Genomic DNA, 25,343 nt, shown 5'->3' with positions numbered 1-25,343 from the left:
AGCAGTGAACATATGGCTGCAGTTTTTGCATTTGTTGTTCTGGCAGGGTCTGATGCTGCTTTGAACTGGTGTGTCCTGGTCTAGGGAGAGCTTGCATCTGATGACCTGAAGAAGAGCTCTGTAGCTCGAAAGTGTCTCTTTCTCACCAACAGAAGTTGATCCAATAAAAGATATTGTTGATCCAATAAAAGATATTGTCTCATCCACCTTGTCTCTGGGAAGTATCTGGCGATTCCTGATGCTATAAGATTTGCAGGTGGAGCCATGTCCAGACAGGATACAAGATTTTGTCCCCTCACCTCTGTCATTCTGTGTAAAGGCCTGCTCTATTGATAGGTGGTGGTGTGTGTGTGGTGGGGAAGGGGGGGGCGGGTACGTCTGTCACTGGTTGGTAGAGTCATGCTGAACAGGTTTGTGCACGGTGTAATGGGAGCCATGGTGGGGTGGGGGTTAAGGAGTCTTAAAATGCCTGTTATGTGGGCAGCTGGAGTTATGTTTTTTGCTTTCAGTGTGGTCGGTAAATGGGTTGTTCTTCATAAAGGCAGCTGGAGCCATGTTGGGATGGGGGACTTTGTTCTATTGGCAGGTGGTGTGTGTTATCATTGGGTAGAGCTGTGCTGAAGAGCTGATGGCTGGAACATGCTAATTTGTTTCTTTCTATGTGCATTTCCTTTCTAAACCAAGGCAAACCTGCTGATGTGTGCAACAAACTTACCCCAGTGTCCTGCTCTCCCTAAAAATAGTTTGATTGGCAACAAGTTCTCTCAGAAAGGCGGGTCTGCTGCATCAAGGAATGGTCAAACAAGAAAGCAGCTTTTTAGCCATCAGTGAATGATTCAACTCCAAAGCTTTTCAGACTTACGCTTAGCAGAGTACAAGCTCTAACTTTCTGATTAGTTAGAAAACAGGAAGCCCATATTAGCTTGGAAGTCATTGGAGATATCAAAGCTGAAATGGGCGTGTGGATTACTGCTGCATGCACCAGTGTCAGATTTTGAAGATGCAGCTGCTTTTGGAAATTGAACTTGAGCATATCCCAATCAGTCAAATAATATCCACAGTTTCTTCAGCTGGTAATTACTGTTGGTTTGTTCTGCAAAGATGAGGCCCACAGTATTGGTGTGTGGGAATGGCATTTTGTTCTGCAAACATTTATGAGCAATTCTGGTTAATGGTTGGCAGGGGGCCGAGACACTTAGGACGAGAGATGGGCATCAGGAAGAAATAACAGGGAAACTGAAGTACAGCAGTGTCTTAGTGTCTGGTCCAATATCCACTGAAGTGAATGGTAAAACTGCAGCTGACTTCAGGGGGCTTTGGATGTTGTTAGTTATATGGGACAGGGGCTATATATTTTTCTTTTGTTAAGTACCATTTTGATTTATAGCACTTCATAGAAGTTAATTAATAATAACACTGTATATAAAAATTCTTCCTGCAGTTTCAGTTGGATGTAAATTTTCTTTATTGCCTGCTGTAAGGTTGTGTAGTTTTGCCATTGAATACAGCAGCTGTTTTATTTCAGGTTTGGCTACATTAAAGCTGTGAAATGAGGAGATTTCTAGGTTTGGCTTCTCTATCAGTTTAAGTTTATGAAGCATTTTAGGATTCCTTGGGATGAAAGATGCTATAAAGATGCTATTATTCTTTCATCACTAACCTTTCCACCCTTGACTGCACTGAGTGATTCTCTCAGCCCAATGAAAAAGATTAACAGATGAATGGTTCAGAGAAGGGCAACAAAGATGATTAAGGGTATGGAACAGTTGACATACAAGGAGAGACTACAAAGACTGTTCAGCTTACTCATAGACATGAAGGCCAGAAGGGACCATCATGATCATCTGGTCTGACCTGCACATCGCAGGCCACAAAACCTCACCCATCCACCCCTGTAATAGGCCCATAACATCAGGCTGAGTTACTGAAGTCCTCAAATCTTGATTTAAAGACTTCAAGTAACAAAGAATCCACCATTTACTCTAGTTTAAACCAGCAAGTCACCTGTGCCCCACACTGCAGAGGAAGGTGAAAATCCCCCAGCATGTTTGCCAATCTCACCTGAGATAAAATTTCTTCCTGACCCCAAATATGGTGATCAGTTAGACCCTGGGCATGTCGACAAGACCCACCAGCCAGACACCTGGGAAAGAATTCTCTGTAGTAACTCAGAACCCTTCCCATCTAGTGTCCCATCTCTGGCTATTGGGGATATTTGCTAAAAGCAGCTGTGGATAGGCCATATGCCACTGTAGAGAATCTCATCATGCCTCCTCTCCATAAACTTATCAAGCTCCATCTTAAAACAAGTCAATTCTTTTGTCCCCACTGCTCCCCTTGGAAGGCTGTTCCAGAACGTCACTCCTCTGATGGTTAGAAACCTTTGTCTAATTTCAAGCCTTACTGATGGCTTCAAAACGTACTGATGTTTATATGGCTTAGATGGCCATTTGTTCTTGTGTCAACATTGGCCCTTAACTTAAATAATTCCTCTTCCTCCCTGATGTTTATCCCTATGATGTATTTATAGAGAGCAATCGTATCTCCCCTGAGCCTTCATTTTTTTAGGATAAACAAGCTAAACTCCTTAAGTCTCTTCTTGTGAAGTAGATTCTCCATTCCTCGGATCATCCTAGAAGTCTTTCTCTGCAACTGTTCCAGTTTGAAATCATCTTTCCTAAACCTGAATTGCACACTGAATTCCAGAGGAGGTCTCACTAATGTCTTGAATAATGGTACTAACATTTCCTTATGGAAATACCTTGCCTGATGCATGCCAGTATTGCATTAACCTTTTCACGGCAACATCACATTGGCAGTTCATAGTTATCCTGTGATCAACCAATACACCTAGGTCTTTCTCCCCCTCTGTCACTTCCAACTGATACATCCCCAGTTTACAGCAAAAAGTCTTGGTGTTAGTCCCAAAGTGCATGACTTTGAACTATTAAATTTCATCCTATCTCTATTACTTCAGTTTTCAAGGTCATCCAGATCTTCTTGTATGGTATTCTGGTCTTCGTCCGTATTAGCAATATCTACCAATGTTGTGTCAGCTGCAAATTGCATTAGCACACTCCTACTTTTATGTGCCACGGTCATTAATGAAAATGTTAAATATGTCTGGTCCCAAGACTGATCCTCGAGGAACTCCACTAGTAACCTCCCCCCAGGCTGACAGTTCACCTTTTAGTATGACCTTTTGTAGTCTCCCCTTTAACCAGATCCTTAACCACCTTTCAGTTCTCATATTAATCCCCATCTTTTCCAATTTAACTAATAATTTCCAATGTTGAACTGTATCAAATGTCTTATTGAAATCTGGTAAATTAGATCTATTGCATTTTGTTTGTCTAGAAAATTGGTTATGTTCTCAAAGAAAGAGATCACTTTGATCTGGCATGATCTACCTTTTGTAAAACCATGTTGTATTTTATCCCAATTACTGTTTACCTCTAATGGCCTTAACTACTCTCTCTTTCAAAATTTGTTCTAAAACCTTGCTTGCAATTGAGATAAAACCAATGGGCCTGTAGTTTCCCAGTCACTATTTTTTCCTTTCTTAAATATAAGTACTATATCTGCAATTCTCCAGTCATAGGGTATGACCCCCCAAGTTTGCACATTCATTCAAAATCCTTTGCTATTTGGCTGGCAATGTCATATGCCAGTTCCTTTAATATTCTTGGGTGAAAATTATCTAGGCTCCATGATCTGGTCCCATTAAGATGTTTGAGTTTGGCTTCGACCTCAGATGTGATGATTTCTACTTCCATAACTTTGTTCCCATTAGTCATCATGTCACTCCCTCAAGCTCCTCATTACTTCTATTAAAAACTGAGGCAAAATATTCATTTAGGTGTTGGGCCATGCCTAGATTATCCTTAATCTTTATCCCGTCCTCAGAGCTGAGTGGTTCCACTTCTTCTTTCACTGTTTTCTTTTTGTTTATGTGGTAAGGAACTTTTTGCTGTTGGTTTGAATTTCCTTTGCAAGGTCCAACTCTGGTTGGCTTTTGGCAGTTCTCACTTTTCCCCTACACTTTCTGACCTCCAAGACATAGCTTTCCTTGCTGATCTCTCCCATCTTCCACTCCTTATAGGCTTTCTGCTTTTTCTTAATAACCTATTTGAGATACTTGTTCATCTAGTTTGGTCTGAAACCGGTATGGCAGGTCTTATGTTCTTATCATTGCCTTTATTCACTCTTAGTCCAGCTTCAATAGCCGTCTCTCCGCACTGGTGGGTAAGAAATTTGAATTAAGATTAGAAAACACTTAAATTTCACATTTCCTTTTTAAAGTGGTCCGATTGTCCCAGCAAATAATATGAAATTTGAAGGTCTCTTTAGAATTAATTTGAATAATAAACACAAAATTGAAACTTCACATGAATGTGGTTATTTTGCAGGTATCTCACTAAAAATAGTCACATGTTCTCAATTGGCGTAATTGCATGGCAATCATAGAAACTATGCCAATTTATATTAGCTCACGATCTGACCTGAATTTTCCCAGTCATAACAGCATGAAATTTTTGTGTGTGTGCAATAGGCCTCTTTTGCACAGTTCTAGATGACAAGGAAAAAACCCAATCCTTATAACTAGGCTTGGAAAGACTAGATTTTTATCAGTAAATGTTAATTTCACCATAACAACAGGCACAACACACAAAGGGATTGGCCTAGACAGGTTCAACATGGAAACCATACTTCAAGGGGTGAATCTATGACTTGTGGATGTTTTGAGTCTTGCAGGAACACCTGCTGGGAAAGAAGAATTTCTTTTTGTGCCATTGCAATAGCTTGAATGAATTACAATTGTTCATCCCTGTGGTATGATAACCATTATTCTAAGTGTCACCAGTAGTCTCAGTCTTAATTATATTGAGCTTTCCCTAGAGGGCCTTCTGTTATGAGGCCACTTGTTACCTATCTTGTCATCCTGCAGCTGCTTGCTGTACTTAAAAATCCTAGTCTCAAGGACTTTCACACAGACGAAACATCATCACTGTGTAGGCTTGGTTTACAGCTGAACAGTTTGGCAGTTCTTATGTGAAATTATGTTTTCAGCTACATCTCAAGTTCTGGTGTCATTCTTGAGTGCATGTTACCTTTCAGGAATATTGTTTAAAACAAACAAACCTCATGTTACGCAGCCAGGAAAGATGGAGTTCAAGTTGCACTTCGAGATGCCAGCTTGCCATCTTCCCTTTTTTGCATGCAGAGCATTAAAAGGCGCACCACAGAGTACTGGTTCTAAAATTTAATCTGTGAATGTCTGAATACTAATAGTGCTGCACTGTCACTACATTAACTCTTTCTCTTTTCACATGGTGTTTGCACAATAGCATAATCTGGGCATGTGAAGTTTGTAAAAGAAGACATGGTAGCCTGTGTCTAATGGCATCTGTAGACAACTGGTTGCCACATTGAATCACAAGAGCTGGTTCTGAGAGGTTGATGAGAGCCATCTGCAATGTACTGAATACCTTCAGCTCCTTGTAGGATTCTGTCCTTAGAGTCTGAGCCAAAGCCCATGGAAAGACTCACATTGACTTCACGGGGCTTTGGACCAGGCCACTAATGAGGTGTGGGAAATGATTGCCTTCAGTGTGTTATTTCTCTAATCAGAAATTTGTAAAATTCTGTGTGTGTTCTAAGTCTGATCCTAAAGAAGGCCGTAAAGCAGCACAACAATTACATGCTTAATGTTGAAGCTTTCTAGTCTTTGTGGTCACTGATAAAAGGAAACTCTGTAGTGGTTAATTAGATAATAGGAGTTTGATTTCTCAGGGCCTTGATACAGAGACAGAGTTAAGGTAGTTTGAGAAGTGTAACTTTACCTCTGCATTTCCTAATGTGTGAAAATTGTAGGGTAGTGTTTTTAGAAACTCTCATTCTTGAAAGGTAATACACACCCAAACTGCTGAGATTTGCCTGCCTCAAGTGAGTCTAGAGAGCTTGTCAAGCCTCTGACAAGGCAAAGTCAGTCTGTCAGGGTCTGAAAAGGCTCAAGCCTCCTGCTCTCTGCAGTCCTATCCCTTTGGAGGGGTCCTAAGATTTGCAGGATAAGGGCTCCCTTCCTGCAGACCTCAGGAGATCTGCAGAGGGAGGAATACATGAAAACTGGGGGGGAAGGGGTTTGAGAGAGGAGTGGAGGGAAGCAGAGTAGATGAGGGAGGCATTCCTCCTGGGATTCAGAGGATAGAACCCCCTTGCACTGGCAAAGTTCTCTTTTCCATTAACAAACCTCTCTAGCCATCAGGTTACACTTTAAGTTGGATCGCTACAGGGAAAAGAACTAGAGGCTTATTTTTTCCATTGAAGGGTCTATTGACATGCTATAGTCATCTTGCTGAAGCTGGTGTTCTCTGTAGTCGCTAAAAGAGCTTAACTTTAGGTAGATTAAATTATTGTTAAAAATGTCGTCAGTGGCACTAGATCTCTGCTCGGTGATGCCAGTGAAGTCAATTTTATTCTTCACTATGTTTTCTCAGTCTATGGAGCTGTGATCAGTAACTTCGCAGAAGAACCTGTGGTCTTTTACTTGCCACTGATTAATAGATTCCAAGGTCAGAAGGGACCATTGTGATCATCTGGTCTGACCTCCTGTATAATCCAGGCCAGACAACTTCCCAGAATAATTCCTAGAGCACAACTTGTAGAAAAACATCCAATCTTGATTTAAAAATTGCCAGTGATGGAGAATCCACCGTGAACCTCAATAAGTTAATCACCCTCACTGTTAAAAATGTATTTCCAGTCTGCACTTGTCTAGCTTCAACTTCCAGCCATTGGATCATATTATACCTTCTTTGCTAGATTGAAGAGCCCATTATTAAATAGTTGTTCTTTATGTAGGCACTTACAGACTGTAATAGAATCACCACTTAACCTTCTCTTTGGTAAGCTAAATAGATTGAGCTCCTTGAGTCTATCACTTTAAGGCAGGTTTTCCAATTCTTTAATAATTCTTGTGGCTCTGCTCTCATCTTCCTGCTAACTGAGCTCCCTTCTTATCCCCTTTATCCTGTTTAGGTCCCCAGTATATTTCTAGATACCCAAAATATCACAGGGGTATTTGGGAATATTAGTCTAAACCTAAATATCAGTGATACTTAGGGAACTATTCAGTTAAATGCACAGTACCAGCTGGGGATGATTGTTTCCTATTGCATTATTCTAAAGGTTTTTTTTATCACACCTTTTGTCACTAGCCTATTGCCTATGAAACAGCATTTCTGTCTTATATGGGTTAGATTACCAAGCTGTCAGTTTCAGCAGAAGTAAAGGATTTAGCTGCCAGCAATACCATGTGCTTTAAACATATGGTGGGTGCTTATAAATCTCTGTTATTCTCCTTCTTTTAAATGGATTCAGTTCTCAGATATGTTGGAGGATGGGAATGGGAAATGTGCCTGACTTCAGTTGCTTAGAGGCTCTCTTTATTCCCTGTATCACTTGTAGATTGGTAAACTGAAGTGCTGGTGTGGATTTGACAGCTCCCCAGAAATAGATCCCAGACTGTCAGTTCCTATCTCTCCTTTAGTTTTGGCTTCTGCGCTGTATGTCTGAATTGTGTTTCCACTTGGTTCACCAGACAGCAGGAGGGCATTTGCAGCTCTTATATACAGCCCCATAGAGAACTTCTAGTGACAGGACACCAACTTCTCTACTATAAAATGCCCCCTAGTGGTGGCAGTAAGTACACACAGCCGCTACAGAAGTTTCCTGCCTTATATGGGGGCAATGGATGGAATGAGCAGGTTTTAGTGTGAGCCATTAACCCAGAAGGGAGATGGGAGAAGATGCAGGAATAGCAGGGACATACATAGGGCTAAGGAGTGACTTTCAATTCCTACTCTCACTAGCCCACAATGTTGAATTTCCATCTGTACGAGCATGGCAGTGAAAGCCCCCATGGCACAATACATAGTCGGGCAAGAGCAATAGCTCAGACCTGAATACAGAAAGATGTGGAAGGTCTAGGGCCAACAGCAGTGAATGGACACAATTCACAGAGGTTTTATATGTTCCTGGGATGTGTATTTGGAGCTTTTTCTCTAGTAGCGCTGTACTTCTCAAATGGCCACAGGCCAATTAAGGGACACAATCTGAGACTCAGATGCTAAATGAGGGGCATAAACAAATCTGTGAAGCAAGAAACTTAAAATGAAGTGGAATTCATTCTTTTGGTGGTAAGAACTCTTCTTATAATCACAGTCTCAACATTCTTTGCTCATGGAAAAGGGCAAATATAGTGCCAATCTATAAAAAGGAAAGTAAAGACAACCCAGGGAATTACAGACCAGTCAGTTTAACTTCAGTACCTGGAAAGATAATGGAGCAAATAATTAAGCAATCAATTTTCAAACACCTAGAAGATAATAAGGTGATAAGTAACAGTCAACATGGATTTGTCAAGAACCAACCTGATAGCTTTATTTGACAGGGTAACAAGACCTGTGAATGAAGGGAAACAATAGATGTGGTATATCTTGACTTTAATAAGGCTTTTGATGCAATCTTGCATGACCTTTTCATAAACAAACTAGAGAAATAGAACCTAGATGGAGCTATTATATGGTGGGTGCACGACTACTTTCTGGGAACAGTTTTCCAACCAGTTATCAGTGGATCACAGTCAAGTTGGAAGAGCATATCGAGTGGGGTCCTACAGGGATCAGTTCTGGGTCTGGTTCTGTTCAATATCTTAATCAATGATTTAGATAATGGCATAAAGAGTACACTTATAAAGTTTGTGGACAATACCAAGCTGGGAGAGGTTGCAAATGTTTTGGAGGATAGGATTAAAATTCAAAATGATCTGGACAAACTGGAGAAATGGTCTGAAGTCAATAGGATGAAATTCAATAAGGACAAATGCAAAGTACTCCACTTAAGAAGGAACAATCAGTTGCACACCTACAAAATGGGAAATGACTGCCTAGGAAGGAGTACTGCAGAAAGAGATCTTGTGGTCATAGGGGATCAGAACACAAGCTAAATATGAGTCAACAGTGTAACACTTGCAAAAAAAGCAATCATCGTTCTGGAATGTATTAGCAGGAGTGTTGTAAGCAAGATATGAGAAGTAATTCTTCCGCTCTACTCTGTACTGATTAGGCCTCAACTGGAGTATTATCCAGTTCTGGGTGCTACATTTCAGGAGAGATGTGGATAAATTGGAGAAAGTCCAGAGAAGAGCAACAAAAATGATTAAAGGTCTGGGAAACATGACCTATGAGGGAAGATTGAAAAAATTGGGTTTGTTTAGTTTGGAGAAGAGAAGACTGAAGGGTGACATGAAAACACTTTTCAGGTACATAAAATGTTATAAGGAGGAGGGGAAAATGATTCTTTTTAATTTCTGAGGATAGGACAAGAAGCAATGGGCTTAAATTGCAGCAAGGGTGGTTTAGACTGGACATTAGGAAAATCTTCCAAACTGTCAGGGTGACTAAGCACTGGAATAAATTGCCTAGGGAGGTTTTGAAACTCCATCACTGGAGGTTTTTAAGAGCAGGTTGGACAAACACCTGTCAGGGATGGTCTAAAATGTTGGTCCTGCCATGAGTGCAGGGACTGGACTAGATGACCTTGCAAGTCCCTTCCAGTCCTACAAGTCTATCATTCTTTATTATTGATAGAAGCAATTTTCAGCAATAAAAGTGAGGGGGCACATACTTGTATGGAAAGTCAGTAACTTTGGGACTAACGTGGGTGATGTTCCTTAAAACGAGGCATTTAAGATCTCACAGTCCCATCACCTACGCTGTATTCTTCCTCAGGTGGAGGCCTGAGCATCCACATCCCTTCAGAGTTCAATGTGATGTAGCCTGGTCCAGCCCTCCTGTCTCCCTGTCTTCCCTTTTCTGAGGGGGGGATAAACATCTTTATACGTCTCTTAAAGGGCTTGTTTAGTGCAACAAGGCTCCCTGCCCCAATTAGCTGAATCAGTTAGGAGCCTCAACTGCCTTCTCAAAGCTTCTGATAAACTGGAAGGAGACAGCATTCCTTATTCAATCCGTTTTTTTGCTCCCAGGGACTCTGCAAAGCCTGATGGGAAGCCAGATCAGGATTCACTACAAATCTTTTATGTTCCCTAGAGCAGCCAGCAGGTACCTTTTGAAAGGACGATGGGCATTTATTTTGATCTAGAAATCAAGGCCAGTGTTTCTGACCCAAGACAGTTTACCTGCTGAGTCTCAAAGGACTTGTACACATCCCTCGACAGAAGGGAATTCCCCTTTTGGGGAAAAAATATGCCTCATTGTCTAGCATATGTGACACCCAGGAAAGGGTTACACAGCAGGAAACAGTTTCTGGCCATCAGAGTAGGTGAGTTGTTCTCTTAATGTAATGTTTCTAACTGACTATTCTGCCTGGGAGCTACAATGGGCTGAGTTTCCATGGATTCAGATACTATTAGAATTCTCCCTCTTCATTTTCCTTGTACAGCTTTAGTTAAGTTCAGTTGGTTTAATCCCATTAAAATCCGGTTTTCTCTATTACCTCTGGACTGTTAAATATTGCTACCCCAGCCAAACACATTGCAAAGCGTACAGCTCACACCTAAGGAAAGGGCTGTAGTATTGTTAGGATTTCCTGAAGTCCCCTTTGCTAGCTTGTAGAGATTCCTATTCCACTGTGGGATAGTAACAAGGTTGCTTCGGTGATGGAGAAGACCCAGACTGGCATGTCTCTGAGGGAAGGTGAACCGCTTAGGCCTGGTCTATACATAACAGCTAGGTGGACATAGCTGCAGCACTCATGGTGTGAAAAATTCACATCCCTGAGCGCTGCAGCTATACCCATCTAGCCCCCAGTGTAGATGAGGTTAGTATGATAGAATTCTACTACTGCCCTAGCTACCACCACGCGAGGAGGTGGATTACCTACAGCAATGGAAAACCCCTTCATAACAGGATGTGCTGAGTCAGGAGCTAACTCAGCACCCTGCCACTCCCATCCCCACCAGTATATATTAATAGGGACCCAATCGGAAGACAGGTAGTTGACTGAGTATGCCACTTCACTGAGGAGAGCTACAGCTGAGGGGCTAAATGAGGGGGAAGCAACCCCAGGACCTGGGTTTATATAAGCCAGCAGGAAGGAAGGGCTAGGGAAGAGCAGGGAGCTGAAGGAAGACAGAGAAAGGCAGGACAGGCTGCTGCTAGTACTGCTCCCTGCCCTAGAAGTAAGTGAGGGAGCTGGCTCTGAACTGTAAATGCATGTAAATAACACTAGAGGCCATGGGCTGCTGGAAGAACACAGTAAAACAGAGTGGTGGTGAAGGAGACCTAGAGTGGTTTGTGATTAAAGCCTGAAAGGACTTTCCGTGGACTGCCCCATGACACACTTCTGTCGCTGTAGGAAGCATCTAAACTACAGAGCTGCAGTAGCTGTACCACTGTAGCACCCATAGTGTAGACCTGGTCTTAGGCTTCATTATGACCCTTGAGCTCTGTAATTTGCCCTTTGGCGATTGATGGCCTGATGCCCACATGTCCTTAAGTATGTTTTACAGTTCCTCCTGGCTTGATTGATTTGCCCTGTGAGAAAGCTAATAAAAGCAAAAGCCCTCATCATCATTTCCACACAGGGAACAGCGGGAGCAATTGCTACAGCTTTTTGAGTAGCTTAGGGAGAAGCATCAAACAAAACGGTTGTGCCTCTCCAACCACTCCTTCCTTCTCCAGCTCTTTTTCTAGTGCTAATTTTCCAAAGGCTACACTGCTGTGTTTATTATTCTAGTGATATTTTTGTGATTGCCTTCTGAGCTCTGATCCAGCCCCTTTCACCAGAATTAAACGCACAATTTTTAAAAAAAAGCCCCTTATTTTATATATTCACTTTCCATGAAGGCGATACATTACTAGAGCTACCGGAGACAGAAAAGGGATTGGGGCGAATGCAGCCAAAAAATCGAGGCAATAATAGTACTGTGTTTGAAGAGACTGGTCAGGATTCAGGCAGATAGAGCAGTAAAATATTTGCTTTTCAAAGGTGAGTGTTGGGCTAATTTTATATAATATAATTTTAAAAATGCATTTTCTTAAAATCCTGGATGGAATTTACCTGCTGAGAAAATCTAATGCAGTGGTTCTCAAACTGTGACTTGTAGATCAGTCTGGGGGTACACGTCCCTTCCTGTGAACTATTCTTAAACCCGTGTAGTAGGGGCCTGGGTCCTTGAGAAGACCTGGCAGTGGTGTTTAGAGACTTGGGAGAGGCGGTGACTCCCTGAGGCAGTCACTGATATAGGAATTCTGTCCTCAAAATGAAAATGTAGAAAATGACTGATTCATATATAACCATGTCTGAGGTTAACCAAAGGGAACCTGCTGTTGCTAAAAGTTGAAATAACGCCCAAGTTGTAATTTATGAGCCAGAGGGGAAGGTGGTGGGTGTTTACAAGTGATTTTGGCAGCAAAATAGTTAATGGAGGGACCTGGTTCTGATCACTTCTCTGATGCTTAGTACCATTGCACTGGATTTCATACACTTATCTCTAAACTTTAAACTAGTGTGTCCAAAATAATTCCAATTCCCTAGTCAGATTCACGACTTGCTTTTGCCTTTATCTTGACATCCTAACGGAGACTCCAGTGCACAGGCTTGCGTTCATTTCCTTGTGCCCAGTGCGATTCTTGGAATAGGGGTTGGAATGTTTTGGACAGAACAGAGCACAGTGCACGGAGCTGATCAGTTGCAAACAAGGGCTAGGGTTGATCCTCTCCATGGAACCTACTTTTAGGACAGGGAACGTTCTGAAGTGATGGGCTCTAGTACACCTCTTACCTTAAGCCCCTGAAAGGTTTGAGTGTGGTGTTTCCATTGCTGATAGCAGAAATCTCAACAAATTATTCCTTGAAAGAGTTAAAAAGTGAGCGTTGCAGCCATGAGAAGTTAATTAATTAGATACAATTTCAGACGGGGAAGGAAGAGGAGTCAGGGAATTGAGCACGAGTGTAAGGTGCTGTATTGACAGCCCTAGAACCTGCAGTCTGCTTATTGACAGGAAAGGCTCAGCAGGGCAACAGGAGTGTAAACTCCTTGCATACTGGCCAGTGTGCCTCACCCCTGCTCTGGAGGGACCACTTCAGGAGGTGAGAAGAGTGTTGTTTTGATGACCATTATGTCTAATTTAGACTGCAAACTCCTTGGGACAGTGGCTATGTCTCCAGCATGTTTGTGCTGGGACACGCATTCTAATAGCACTCACTAAATACTAAAGATCAAATCCCATTTCCATTGAAGTCAGTGGTGCCAGGATTTCACCCTAAATGATAATTTTATAGTACGTCTTCTGAGCCTGCCAAATGCAATGGTGTTTTCTGTGGTGTGGACTCCTGTCTATATCTATCCTGACAGAACTGGACTGACGGCATGAACTGTGACATGTAGGCTAACAAATGCTAACACTCGGCAGTACCAAATGTTACTGTTGTTCAGTAAAAATGTATTTAGACTCTGGTCCTAAGGGAAAAAGGGTCTACATCACTAAAAAAATTCCCTGTGCCATTCCATGCCATCATGTCCGATTTTGTGTGGTTATTAGCACAGCAAATCAAAACATGGCAGTACACATGCCACAAGAGCATACCCAAAACAATGCTATGTGTGTAGTATGTGTAGGACCTACAAGATGCTGGGCATTTGTTCTCGGTGGTTTCTATTTCCCATTTCAGTAGTTTATTTTAAGCCAGGGGTCGGCAACCTGCTGCAGACCACCCCCGCCACTGACATTGCCGCCGGAATGGGGCTCCAGACCCGCCCCCACCCCCACCGCGCCGCCACTGCTGCCGGCACTGGGAGAGGGGCGGAGGGGAGATTGGGCACGGCCCTTTGTTAAGGTTGCCGACCCCTGTTTTGAGCAGTGCCACCCAGGAAGAATGGAGGGGTTAAGAGCTACAATAAGAAAAGGATTTCAAGGCGATGTGGCACAAATCTACTTTGCACATTTAATCAATTTGACTGTATCAACGTTGGATAAAGTGGGGGAGCGGACAGAATCATTTCTCACCACCCTCCAGTCGCTTGGTTAGGGCCAACTGTCAGCTTAATGAAACTCAGGCCAGTGTCAGTCCATATCTTTTGACAACATTACAGAGTGAAAATGACACCTAAATGGGATCAGCTGTGTTCTGATAGCAATTCCCCTCCCCCTGGGACTGGCTTTCCTGATCTGGGAGCCCCAAATAAGAACAAGGTCTCAAAATGCCAGAGGAGAGAGAGGACCAGGAGTAATTTTCCCCACCTTCCCCGAACCTGCTGATTGAGGGACAGGTTGGGTTGGCCAGTGACTCAGGAGTTTGCCTAAGGCACCCCCAAGAAGTAAACCTCGAAAGATAGCCCCTGTAATTATACAGGACTCTGCTGAGCTCTGTGGAATCCAGACCACTGACTGACTGGGAAGGAGGCAGTGGTGGTCTTTATAACAGCCTCAGGATACACATGCTTTGGTGCTGGTAACCATGTTCCTCTTCTGTTTGCTCTGCAGATCCTGTGTGGGAAGGAGATCCCCCGTTGGGTGAACCGCCTGGCCTACTTCAGCTCATGCATCCCTTTCCTCCAAAGTTGCCTCCCCAAGGAGTGGCTGACCCCAGCAGCCTTGCAGAGCCACATCAGCCTCGGCCTCCACAAAGAAGAGCAGGGAGACACGACAGATGAGGAGTCCCCATCCACTTCTGGGGCTGCCTCAGCCTCGGGCACCTCGCGAACCTGTAGACATACACGGGTCTAAGCTATGCCCAACATGCTCTCAAATGCTCTCTCTCTCTGGGTTTCTTCTATGTCTTTCTCATTTCCTCTCTTACAGCATCTTTCTTTCTCCCAAGAACATTGGGGAAAACCCCTTTAATGAGGAGATGAACCCTTGATCCCTTCTTGAAGGGCTGCCACTACTATTTGCTTGGCAAAATGACTCTGAACTGCAGCATTGTGCTGACGAGTGTGGTGGCTAAACTGGATTCTCTTCCCAAGGCCCCCTGTGCTCCTTCAACCACAGAGAACTGTTAACTTTCTGGGCACGAGAGCATGGCCCTGGAGGGGAACCATACTGTGAAGTTCCCTGGCTGGAACTGATTTTAATCTTTTATCTCCCTCTCCTGCCCATAACCCTCCTCTACAGTTCTGCCAGTGCTGCCCCTCACTTACAGTGTACCTCCTGGATGTACCAAATGAACCAAGCAGAGCCTCAGCTTGACTTTCTCATCTCTAAGACCAGCAACAAGCTCCTACGGATCCTCCTTTTTGTAATTACCAGGTTTCTAAATAATTTGAAGTACAAGTGAAAGGTGCTGTTGTTCTAGGACCACCAGTTTTCTGTGTTAGAATTTAAGAGGTCAGAGGACTGCTCTCCCCCCAACAACAATGCCAAAAGTACCTAAAAAACAAATGTGGTTTTTATTTGGGATCAATAGGGCGGGAGCTAATGCTTGGGGGCAGCGACTAAGTCGATGCAGGGGTGGCCTTTGGGGCAGTGGTTTTGTTAGGCAAAGACCTTTTAGTTCCCCTACCCACATCACCAGTTTCACATACCTGGTTTGCTATTTTCCTTGTCACCGGGTGGGGAATCTGTCTTCTTACTGGCTATCTAGCTGCCTCTTGCAACCTGTGTTTTGGGGAGGGACTTCTGAAGTGAGTGGGTGGCAAGAGGCAACCCCTTTGGCAGATTGCTATTTCCTGCAGCCTTTCTTCCCAGAACCACGGGATCCAACATATGGCTTCCTTAGCAGCCAACTACCTAGTCTACATTTAAAGCCAACTCAGGAAGGAGTAAACTATCTAGATGGAGAATAAACCAGAAGAATTTACATTTGTTCCCCTGCATCAGAGGCTGTCTTGGGATGGCGAGGGCAGCGTGGGATCCCATCTGGAAGCACTGTGGACACTGCACCGTGTGGATGACCGTGGTATCTTTTGTTAAATATCACTCTCTTTATTTCAGTTGTTTGGGATAGAAAAGGAGCAAGGCTGGTTGACCAACCACCCCAACATTGGTTCATAGATGTATTATGCCCACATTGATGGTTTTTATGGTAGGGGAAAAGGTGAAGGAGAAGGGAGCGGGTGTGCCAATTCCAATAATCACCTAACCAATAAGTCTGTTCAGGGGCTACACCAGCTTGGACAAGAAAAATCTAGCTCCCTTTTTCCTCCACCAGCTACTATTGGTTACACAGAAGAGAAAGACAAAAGATCCTGAGGATGCATGTGTCATGTACTGACTTAGGGCCTGATTCTTGGAAGTGCTGTGCACCAACTGCTCCAGCTGAAGTCAGTAGGAGCTATGGGTGCTCAGCACCTCTGAAAATCAGGCCGTCAGTGCAGATGATTATATCTCCTTCTGGTGGTCAGCCATAGTGAGAATCACAGGCTGCTAATTATAATAGCTAAGTGAGCTAACGTAATAGCTTGCAAGTTTATAGAAGTTGCGGTTTTGGTGCTGAAAGTCCCAGGTTTGAGCCCCACTGATATGCCTGGTGTCTGTACACATGTGGCCTCAGTTAGGTGTGAGTGTGTATCCGTGTGCCCAGAGAGATTAAGAAGTAATGAGAACCAAATGAAGAGATTGGAATTTCAGCCAGGGACAACAGCTGCATTCTTGTCAAGGTAGCAGACTCCAGAAGCTTTTGATGACCAGAAATTCAATCCTTACCATAGGGTCTAACCTCATTCCCCTATAATAATGCACCAGGGTACAATCAAACCTTTATAACATGCTTCTAATTTCTCATAATCCTGTACAATCAATATTAAATAGCTGTAATTCCTCGTATCCCTGCCAAGAACCAAAGTCACATTCTCTGTTAATCGTGGCTACTCCTGGCCAGTGCTCACAATCAGTGTCGTATTGTCAATTATGCTGCCACTCTTGGCCTAACTACCCAGAACCAGCACCACACTCGCTATTATCCTGGGTTCCTGGTGTAGTTGTGTGGAGCCAGCCTCACATTCTCGATCACCCTGGTTTGTTCAGTGATGATTTACTAGGATCACCAGAGTGATTCTCCAATATGCAGAAGTAGCCTGAGCTGCTGCTGCCCAGAAAGAGCATTACACAGTACAGCTCTGCATGCCCAATCGCCCTCCAGTGACTAGTGTCACTGCCTAAAACCAAGCGCCATTTTTCTGAAGTTCCCAGGGTCTCTGCCAAAAACCAGCATTGCAATTTCAGTTATGTGCAGTAACCGAAAGGAACTGAGTAGAGGTCTCCCAGAGCTTTCAGTTAGAAAGGAACACTGCAGTCAGATTAAGAGGAAGTAACTGCAAATAATCTAATCTAGATCTAATGACAGCCCTCCATCACCCCAACCTGCCACCTTGCATCTGATCTCATATGAAGCATCACACTGGAAGTCCCAGGTGGAATCAGGCATACCTTTCCTAAGGGAAACTCTTTCTCTAAACATTTTACTAAACAGCAAAATAAAGCTAATTATGTATAGCCCAGGCAAACTGCATTCCCCCCTCCATTCAAGCCCTTGGGGAGAGGAGACGTGTTTGAGGTCTCAGGACACTCCTTTGGTGCAAGCTGTTAGCGCTATAAAAAGATAAATTTTTTTGTAATGGGGGCAAGGATGTGGAAGAGAATCAAACCATCAATGTGGCTAATTCGTAGCTCAGAATGTGCCATGGTCCTCAAGATTGCTGCTTATCTCCCTGCCTTCTGCAAGCTAACTGACCAGCAGTGACCAGAATAAAGAAGTGACACTGTGGAAACAAAAAGTATGTTAATATTATCTCGACCTGTGTAATTAACAGCATTTTAGATGATTAAAATAGAGTTTTTAAAATCTAATGTATTGTTCCCCGTTGGTGCAGTTTGTTTATTTTGGGCACTCTGCTTACCCTTCAGAGAGTGAAATTAGATTGGTTGATTTCACTCTCTCTTTCTAGTCACTTTTACTTCCTATTTCTCCTGCACTGCACAGTGCTGTTGTTTGGGCTCCTAGCATTGCCGGGGACATTTTAAATACAAACATTTTCCACTGGAAAAAAGTGTGTGTGTGTGTGTGTGTGTGTGTACACACAAATTTGGAAAATATTCTTATTCATAATGTTTTGTTGCTCCCCACCTTTTTTCACTTACTTACAAAACCTAAAGTTGGGGCCAAAAGTACTTGACAGTGTCCTTTTAAAGGGAGACAGGGAGGAGCCATCTTGGCACCTTGGTACTAACAGTGGAGAGTGATTCTTTTTATAGAGGACCTAGACTTGCAGAGGTGAGGTAATAAGAGTTCAGGCATTGTTATACTAATGTTGGAACACTAGATTCAGCCAAGAGGACAATTCTCCTCTAGGGAAGGGTAGGAGTAGAGACAGAGAGGTAAGCAAGAAACAGAATCTCCCCTCAGAAATTATATTTCAATAATGACAGCTCTCCTGATTTGGGGAGACATTTCTTTCCGAAAGCCCTTGTCACTTGGCTACTTCCTTCTCCTGATCCGGGATTTTGGGACCCCCAACTCTGAAATGCCTAAAGATCATAGAAAAAATAGCTCTGCTTTTAGAGTCTTTAATTCCCTGAATTTTGTACCACTGTAGTGGGACAGCACAGAGAAAAGTGCCAGTCTCAGCACCGTATAGGGGCTGGTTTCAGAGGGGGCCTCTCTTACTTGTCACCCCCAACTTTCAGTTGGAATTGTGAGTGTTCAAGACCACTGAAAATCAGGCCCATATTGCTTTTGCATAGCTGGTAACTTCAAGAAGCAATAGCATTTGGGATGATGTCAGTCCCAGCTAAGCAGCTCTGCATTATCTGCAACTGAGAAGTGAGGTGCATGTGGCATTTATGGTAAGTGACTTGATGACCTTTAATCTTCAAGACTTTAGCCTGCTAAAAAAGAACAGCATCACTGATACTAGAGATGGAAATACCTCGTAGGCCATCCAGCTTAGGTAGGGCCAGCCTTAAGGAAAATGGTGCACTGGGCGTTCTTGTATTTTGGTGCCCCTGCTCCCTGTGGGCACGGCGCCCCTCCCCTCATTGCCCCTGGCCTGCGTGGGCTCCCCACCCCCCCTCGGGCTCCACTGCCTTCTCCAGTGCTTAATTTGTATTGGAAAGGGGTGCCGGGGCTCAGCCCCAGCAAGTCCGGGCACAAATTTAGCATTGGCTGGGCAGCCAGAGAGCGGCAGCTGCTGGCTGGGTGCCCAGCTTGGAAGGAGGCAGTGTCGCTGCCAGCAGCAGCTCAGTAATAAGGGTGGCATGGTATATATATGGTGCATTGCCACCTTTACTTTGGTTTCCGCATGCTCTCAATAATAGAGGAAGGGAAGGAGAGAACCCAGCAGACAGCGGGGGAGATGGGATCATCTTGTGCTAATGCAGAGAAGCTGAGAGATGATAAAACTGAGCGTGATTTCAGGCATCACATCTGAGACGTATGTCTGCAATTATTTATAAAACACACAATAATAATGAATAACCCCTTCTCCCCTAGCCCCTCCTGCACCCCCTTTTCCGCTAGGCCCTCCTGCACCCCCGTCTCCCCAACCCCTACGCTCCCCTCCTGAGCTTAGGGCACCATTGTTCCTTACAGTATACTTCCAGGGCTTTGTCTCATTTAAAAGACCCAGGCAATGTGACTTCCACCATTTCCCATGAGACACGATTCCATCAATTTCACTGTTAGGCTGAATACCAAAAATACGTCCTAAATTTTTTCCTTTTCTTAATTTCATCCCATCATATCTCGTTATTCCCCTTAACATCCCCTTAAACAATTCTTCTTCTCCCTCACCTTAGTGCTTGTACCCTTCAGGTCAGTTCAGTCATCTCGTTGGATGGATTGGTTTTTTGAATGATTTGGTCACTGAACAGAAACAACATTTAGTTTTGCTTTTCATTGTGTTTTTTATCATCATGCATAATTTGTTCATGCTCCTGGCCTGTCTTACAGGGTAGAGCAAATAGGCTCCTGTTAAAAGGGGAATCACCTCTGAAGTGCAGAACTGTTTCTACTGCTTAGTGTTTCTTCAGTGAATCAGGATCCTTCTTACAATTGTTATTTATTCATCACCATTGATGTGTACAGCACTTAGCAGGCACATAAGACAAGGGGTCAAATTCAATTCTGGCACAACTATTCCCCCTGACTTTAGCAGAAGCCGTGCGCCTAGCTGTGCTGAATTGGGCTCAAAATCCTTGCCATGTGGCATTAACCATCTAAGGTTCCCATCATGCACCTTAAAAGTCATTGGGAGTTGTACCATTGAGTTTTTCGGGAACAGTACAGTATCCTGAGCTCTTCATCCTGCATCCCGTAGCTTGTCAGCTGCTTGGGGTTTTATGCTTGCTTCATGACTTTTAATCTGTCTGGAGAGCACCATTCTCACCTATGTTGCTATATAAATATGACTAGTATAAATAGTGACAGACTGCCATGGGAACTGAGGGTCCTCAACAGCTCTGAAAATCAGGCCAATTATTTAGGTGCCTAAATATGGACTGAGGTGCCTGACTTTAGAGATCCACATTTGAAAATGTTGGCCTAAGTCAGTTGTCCAACGTCACACAAGTGGGAGCAGAATTCCAGCCTGGGGGATGGACTCAGTGATTATTATAGATCTGTCCATCTCTTCCTGCTACGATTCCATACATTAGTACTCTCTTCTTCACTCTCATTTAGTCAGGTCTCAAGCGTGACAGGGACCCTTCCTATGAATTGCCTGAACTATCTGATTAAACTTTAGATTAGCATCTTATAGGTTTTTAAGGGTCTGTGGGGGCTGACACATCATCTTCCTTGCTGCCATGACCTGATGTGGAACTTCAGAGACAGCTGTTCCTTTTGCTCCCACCTCACCCCATCAACACACCCCCTGCAGCAGCAGCTTCTCTGCTTTTTCCCCATGTGCCTCTTGGTGGCAGCCTCTCCCACTTCTTCGCTATGCTGTCCCACTTCTTTCCACCATCCCTTCTTATTGCTGACTGCTCACTTCTTCCACATAGGGCTAAAGCTGGCCCCTGTGTTTGAAGTGCTTAGCAATTTTTTAAAATTAATTCATTAAACACTGCAGGGAAACAGTGAGCTAGGTTTGCAGTGATGCTGTCCAGCTGTTCAGGCTGTGCAGGCCTGATTTAGCACAGAAGTGTTTACTAATGGAGCTCTCAATCTCCCCCTTCCACTCAGTCCTTTTTCAAATCCAGTGGTGTATACTGAACCGCTTTGCTGATGTAGCACGCACAACGCAATGGTGTTCCTGTGAAGTGCTGACATTTTGCCAACACTGTATGGTGATACAGTTCTATGGGTGGCAGCACCTGACACACATTTTGCACCAAGTGCCTGGTGTGTGTGGCAGCATGCTTGTGGTTACTAGTAGAAATTCATTGTGGTTCTAAACCTAAAGTAAAATGTGCACTCATGTCATGATAATAGATAGCCGATGCTCTATAGCTTTGTTTTGGTAGCGCTTACAAAAAGTTCCAAACCCGTTGTTTTATTACTCATGGCTGTGTTGATTCACGTGGAAAAAATGAAAAACTCTGGTGGCAGCTGGAGCCCGAGAACCGTATTAGCAAATGAGCTTTAATAGAAAGTTAAACATTATGGGAGAAATTCTGCCGTCAGAGGCAAGAAGGAGCCTCCTACAAAAGCCAGCTGGAGCTGCAGCTGCACAGTTTAAAGCAGTGTTTGGCCAATTGCCAATACACCTTTAATTTATCCCTATCTGGTTGAAAAAAGATGCTACTTGGAACATCAAATGAAGGACTATCAGTGTTGATTTCAGGTATAAATAATGCAGTGCAAGTTTCTCTTCCTGGGGTCTCCCAATGCACATCAATTCTGAACTGGAACACCCTCTGCTATTCCAGTCCTGTTGTCCTACACAGCTCTGCCAGTGCACCTCCTTTCTCCTGAGCTACAGCACCTCCTAATCTCTTTGTGTTACTTTCCTCTAGCTTTGTCAATGGGTGTCAGTCCTGATCTAGAGTATCCCTCTGTTGGCCCAGTCTTGAGTCAGACTACAAATCACACCAAATGGCAGAGTTCTGGGAGACTGCCAGAACCCAGAGGTCACCAAGGCTGAAAAAGACAACCATTTCCCCCCATATCTCCACCTCTCTGAAAAACATCATCAGAGGATTATATTCACAGCTGTAAATGCTGTAGCAACTATCAAAGTTCACAGCAGATTTTTTTTTAAAGCAATGCACAAGCCTTGATTCTCTTCCCCATAAGATTCCCTGCAGGCTTTTCCTTGTTTATGACACCTGGTCTCTGGCTGATAGAGCTGATGCAGTTTCAGGGAAGCTGGGGATAAAGACCATGTTCTCCTTTGAGATCCTTGAAGGGGAAATTCCCTTGAGGTATTCTCTGTGACAAGCCATCTGGCCACTTGGTAACACCAAGCTCCTTATCAGCCTCACGGTTATATTGAGAGCCTCTCTCTCTCTTTCTGTGACCTCAAAGAGGTCCACACTAAAGGCAAACTTCCCTGACTTCCAAAAGGAATTTTGCCTGAATATGGTTGCAGGCTCAGACCCTAAGTGAAAGAGTATCAGACTGTATGCCCTCCATCCCACCAGTGCTTAGCAGCATTGTAATGGCCTCAGCTTTGCCATTGGCTTTACCATAATGGGTGTCTTTGGATTTCCATTGCCTCCTGAAATACAGAACTGCTGAATTGCCACTGCAGGACCATCGTAATTGCTGTCAAGGAATGTTTATCGTTATTTGTTGTTTGTATTACCATAGCGCCTATAAGTCCCGGTCATGGACCAGAACACCACTGTGCTAAGCATTGTGCACAAGCCCGGAACAAGAAGATGGTTCGTGCCTCGAAGAGCTTACTTACAGTCTAAGTGAAGGGTGGGAACTTCAGTCCAAATGCAGCAGACTGACAACGAAAGAAATAAACATGAGAGAAATGCCCACATGGGTTAAGTGATTAGTGTGTGTGCAGCACTGGTAATGTAATTTAAACAGCCTGAGTGGTATGCATTAAAAAAGAAAAGACTGCGAACTATTTAATCTGTATGTTGTAAATGTTTTGAAAGGTCCTATGTTGCACCTATAGCAACCTCTGGCTCACCCAGACCGTGGCACACCATAACCAGCCAGCCAAACCATCCAACTTGCTCAGTGGGATTGAATGAAGTATTTTATATTGGTTATTTCAGAATATGGTCATGTCATGTTTGAAGCAATGTAGGTAAGAGTTTAACCAAGGAGAACTCAACTATACAGGTCTATTTCTTTCTTTCTTTTGTTATTTATAAACATTTGAGGTCACACACTCCATGTTGTTGCCCAGTCTGGCAGAGATGTAGTTTAGATGGAGTCTTGAATAGAGATGGGCACACACTAGATAAAATCAGCCTTCAATTAGACATGAGTCCAAACAGCAAAATTCTGATTTGGATCCAAACATTCCCAAGATTCAGGAGGCTTGAACACAGGGCTTGGCCCATTGTAGAGAGAGGGATCAGTAGTCATGTTTGCTCTGGATTTGAACTTTCCCAGAGTTCTGAGAATATTTGTATCTGGAGATTTGGTTCAGCCCATTACAAAGAGATGGGCCACTCAAAAATCTTGGATTCAGAGTTTTGCACAGTTTGGGGAGTTTAGCTGGTTTTGTTCATTATGAAGATAAGGACCAAGATGCAATCCAAATGGTTTGGGGATATTTGGATTCAGGGTTTTGGTTTGGGACCATCTTCAGTCTCTCTCAGGAGGGGGCAGCGGAAAAGATGTGGCTGCAAATTGCTGCACCATTAAGTCCTTCCATACTATAACTAAAACTGTGATTTTGTAGCTGGTTAGAGGCACAGTCATCTTAACAAGTGATAAGCAACACTGATAAGTTTTCTGTCAGTACAACTGTGCTTGCATGTCAGCTGCCTAACAATATTAGTATTAGCATTAGTGCATTCTGGGGAAAATCTAGGGAGTTATCCCATGGAAGCTCAGAAGGACATTTGGGGAACAGGAAACCTGAATACAGAATAGCAGCAGAAGCGAATGGAGCAATGCATTCTAGGATGTCCAACAGCAGTGAGCTGGGAGGAAGGAGGACTGGCCAAACCTGTTACTCAGTTAGGGGATACCAGCTGCATTGCAAAAAAACCAAGTATGCTGATTTGGTTACAGGAAGGCATCCCTGTGCCTAAGCAGGCAGAGATGCGATGACACATAGTTAGCTGAGCCACTGAGATTTAACCATGTGGTGTCCAGACACAAACCACACTTAAAAGCGGAACATGACATTAAGTGGCTACAAACTTAATTAAAATATTTGTGTGGACAGGAACTTATTTACTGTCTGGTCCCCCGCTTTCCACAGTTGGCAGAAACTTTCTGCAGCTTTCTAAGGAGACAAGGTGAAGAGATTGCACTGATGTTTGATGCCATCTAGTGGAGAACAGTCTAATTTGCTCTGCTCCTAAGGTCCCAATGACTCCCGAATTTAGCTACTGAAATTCTCCATTGCAGTGGAGTGAATAAGGCACATTTGCTTTTGTGAGTCCTAAGTTACATAAAATGTTCAGATGTAGTGGTATTATCCAAGACTATGTTCCCTCACAGTAGGGTTACAATACATCCAAGTTTTCTCTCTGATCTCCATCCGGGTGGATTTTTTAAATAAGAACAAATTAACGTGATTTTGAGCTGGGCAGCCAGAGAGAAGTGGCTGCAGGCCAGCCACCCAGCTCTGAAGGCAGCAGAAGCAGCTCAGAAGTAAGGGTGGCATGGTATGGTATTGTCACCCTTACTTCTGCGCTGCTGCTGGGCAGCTGGAGACCTGTACACCCCACTTTCCCTCCAGCTCCCCCCTTGGCAGTGTCTGTTACCCACACACTCTAGGACATCCCACCTTTACCCCAATCCTTAGGGCTCAAGGCATAACCCGGTTAAGGCACCTCCACTCTTTCCCAGTCTGTAGGGCTCCAGGTGAAAGGCACCTACCCTTATCCAATTCACACTCTAGGGCTCAGGGCCACCCATTCCCAGTCCATAGGGCTCCAGATGTAACTTGGTTAATTTAAGTACCCACCCTTTTCCAATTCGTAGCGCTCCGGGCATATTTTTCTGTGGGCTTGTGGGGCCTTTTACCAGTGAAAGAGCCTTACACAGCAATATCCTTATTCTCTATTTATCAACAATTACCAAAACAGATTACACACGCTAAGTGTTATGTTAAATCCTTGGAAACTACTTGTATTCAGAGATAAATCAGCATGGAACACAAAGAGATGCAAACCCATGAAAAGTCTTTATTGAACTACACTAAAACCAGCCAGGTTTTAGAAGTCTAACTCTATTGCTATGGCAACAAGCTAAGCTCTGTTGCTACGGCAACCTACGCAATAAGGCAAGATACAAAAT

General features: G+C 43.7%; 1 protein-coding gene across 1 annotated transcript in view; it reads left to right on the top strand.

Moving 5' to 3' along the window:
* The window catches only part of LOC137159473 (deubiquitinase DESI2-like), a 68,320-nt gene extending 53,156 nt beyond the window's left edge, over nt 1–15,164 (top strand). The window contains exon 5 of the mRNA XM_067557823.1: nt 14,507–15,164. Coding sequence (XP_067413924.1) covers nt 14,507–14,749 — 243 coding nt within the window. The 3' untranslated portion in view covers nt 14,750–15,164. The remainder of the gene's footprint in view (nt 1–14,506) is intronic.
* The last annotated feature ends 10,179 nt before the right edge of the window (nt 15,165–25,343 follow it).

Source organism: Emydura macquarii, unplaced genomic scaffold (genome assembly GCF_026122565.2).
Source record: "Emydura macquarii macquarii isolate MOO-44397 ecotype Brisbane River unplaced genomic scaffold, CSIRO-AGI_Emac_v2 contig_1876, whole genome shotgun sequence".
Classification (NCBI taxonomy): Eukaryota; Metazoa; Chordata; order Testudines; family Chelidae; genus Emydura; species Emydura macquarii.
Note: the sequence above shows the minus strand (reverse complement) of the source record. Positions and strands in the feature narration are given on the sequence as shown.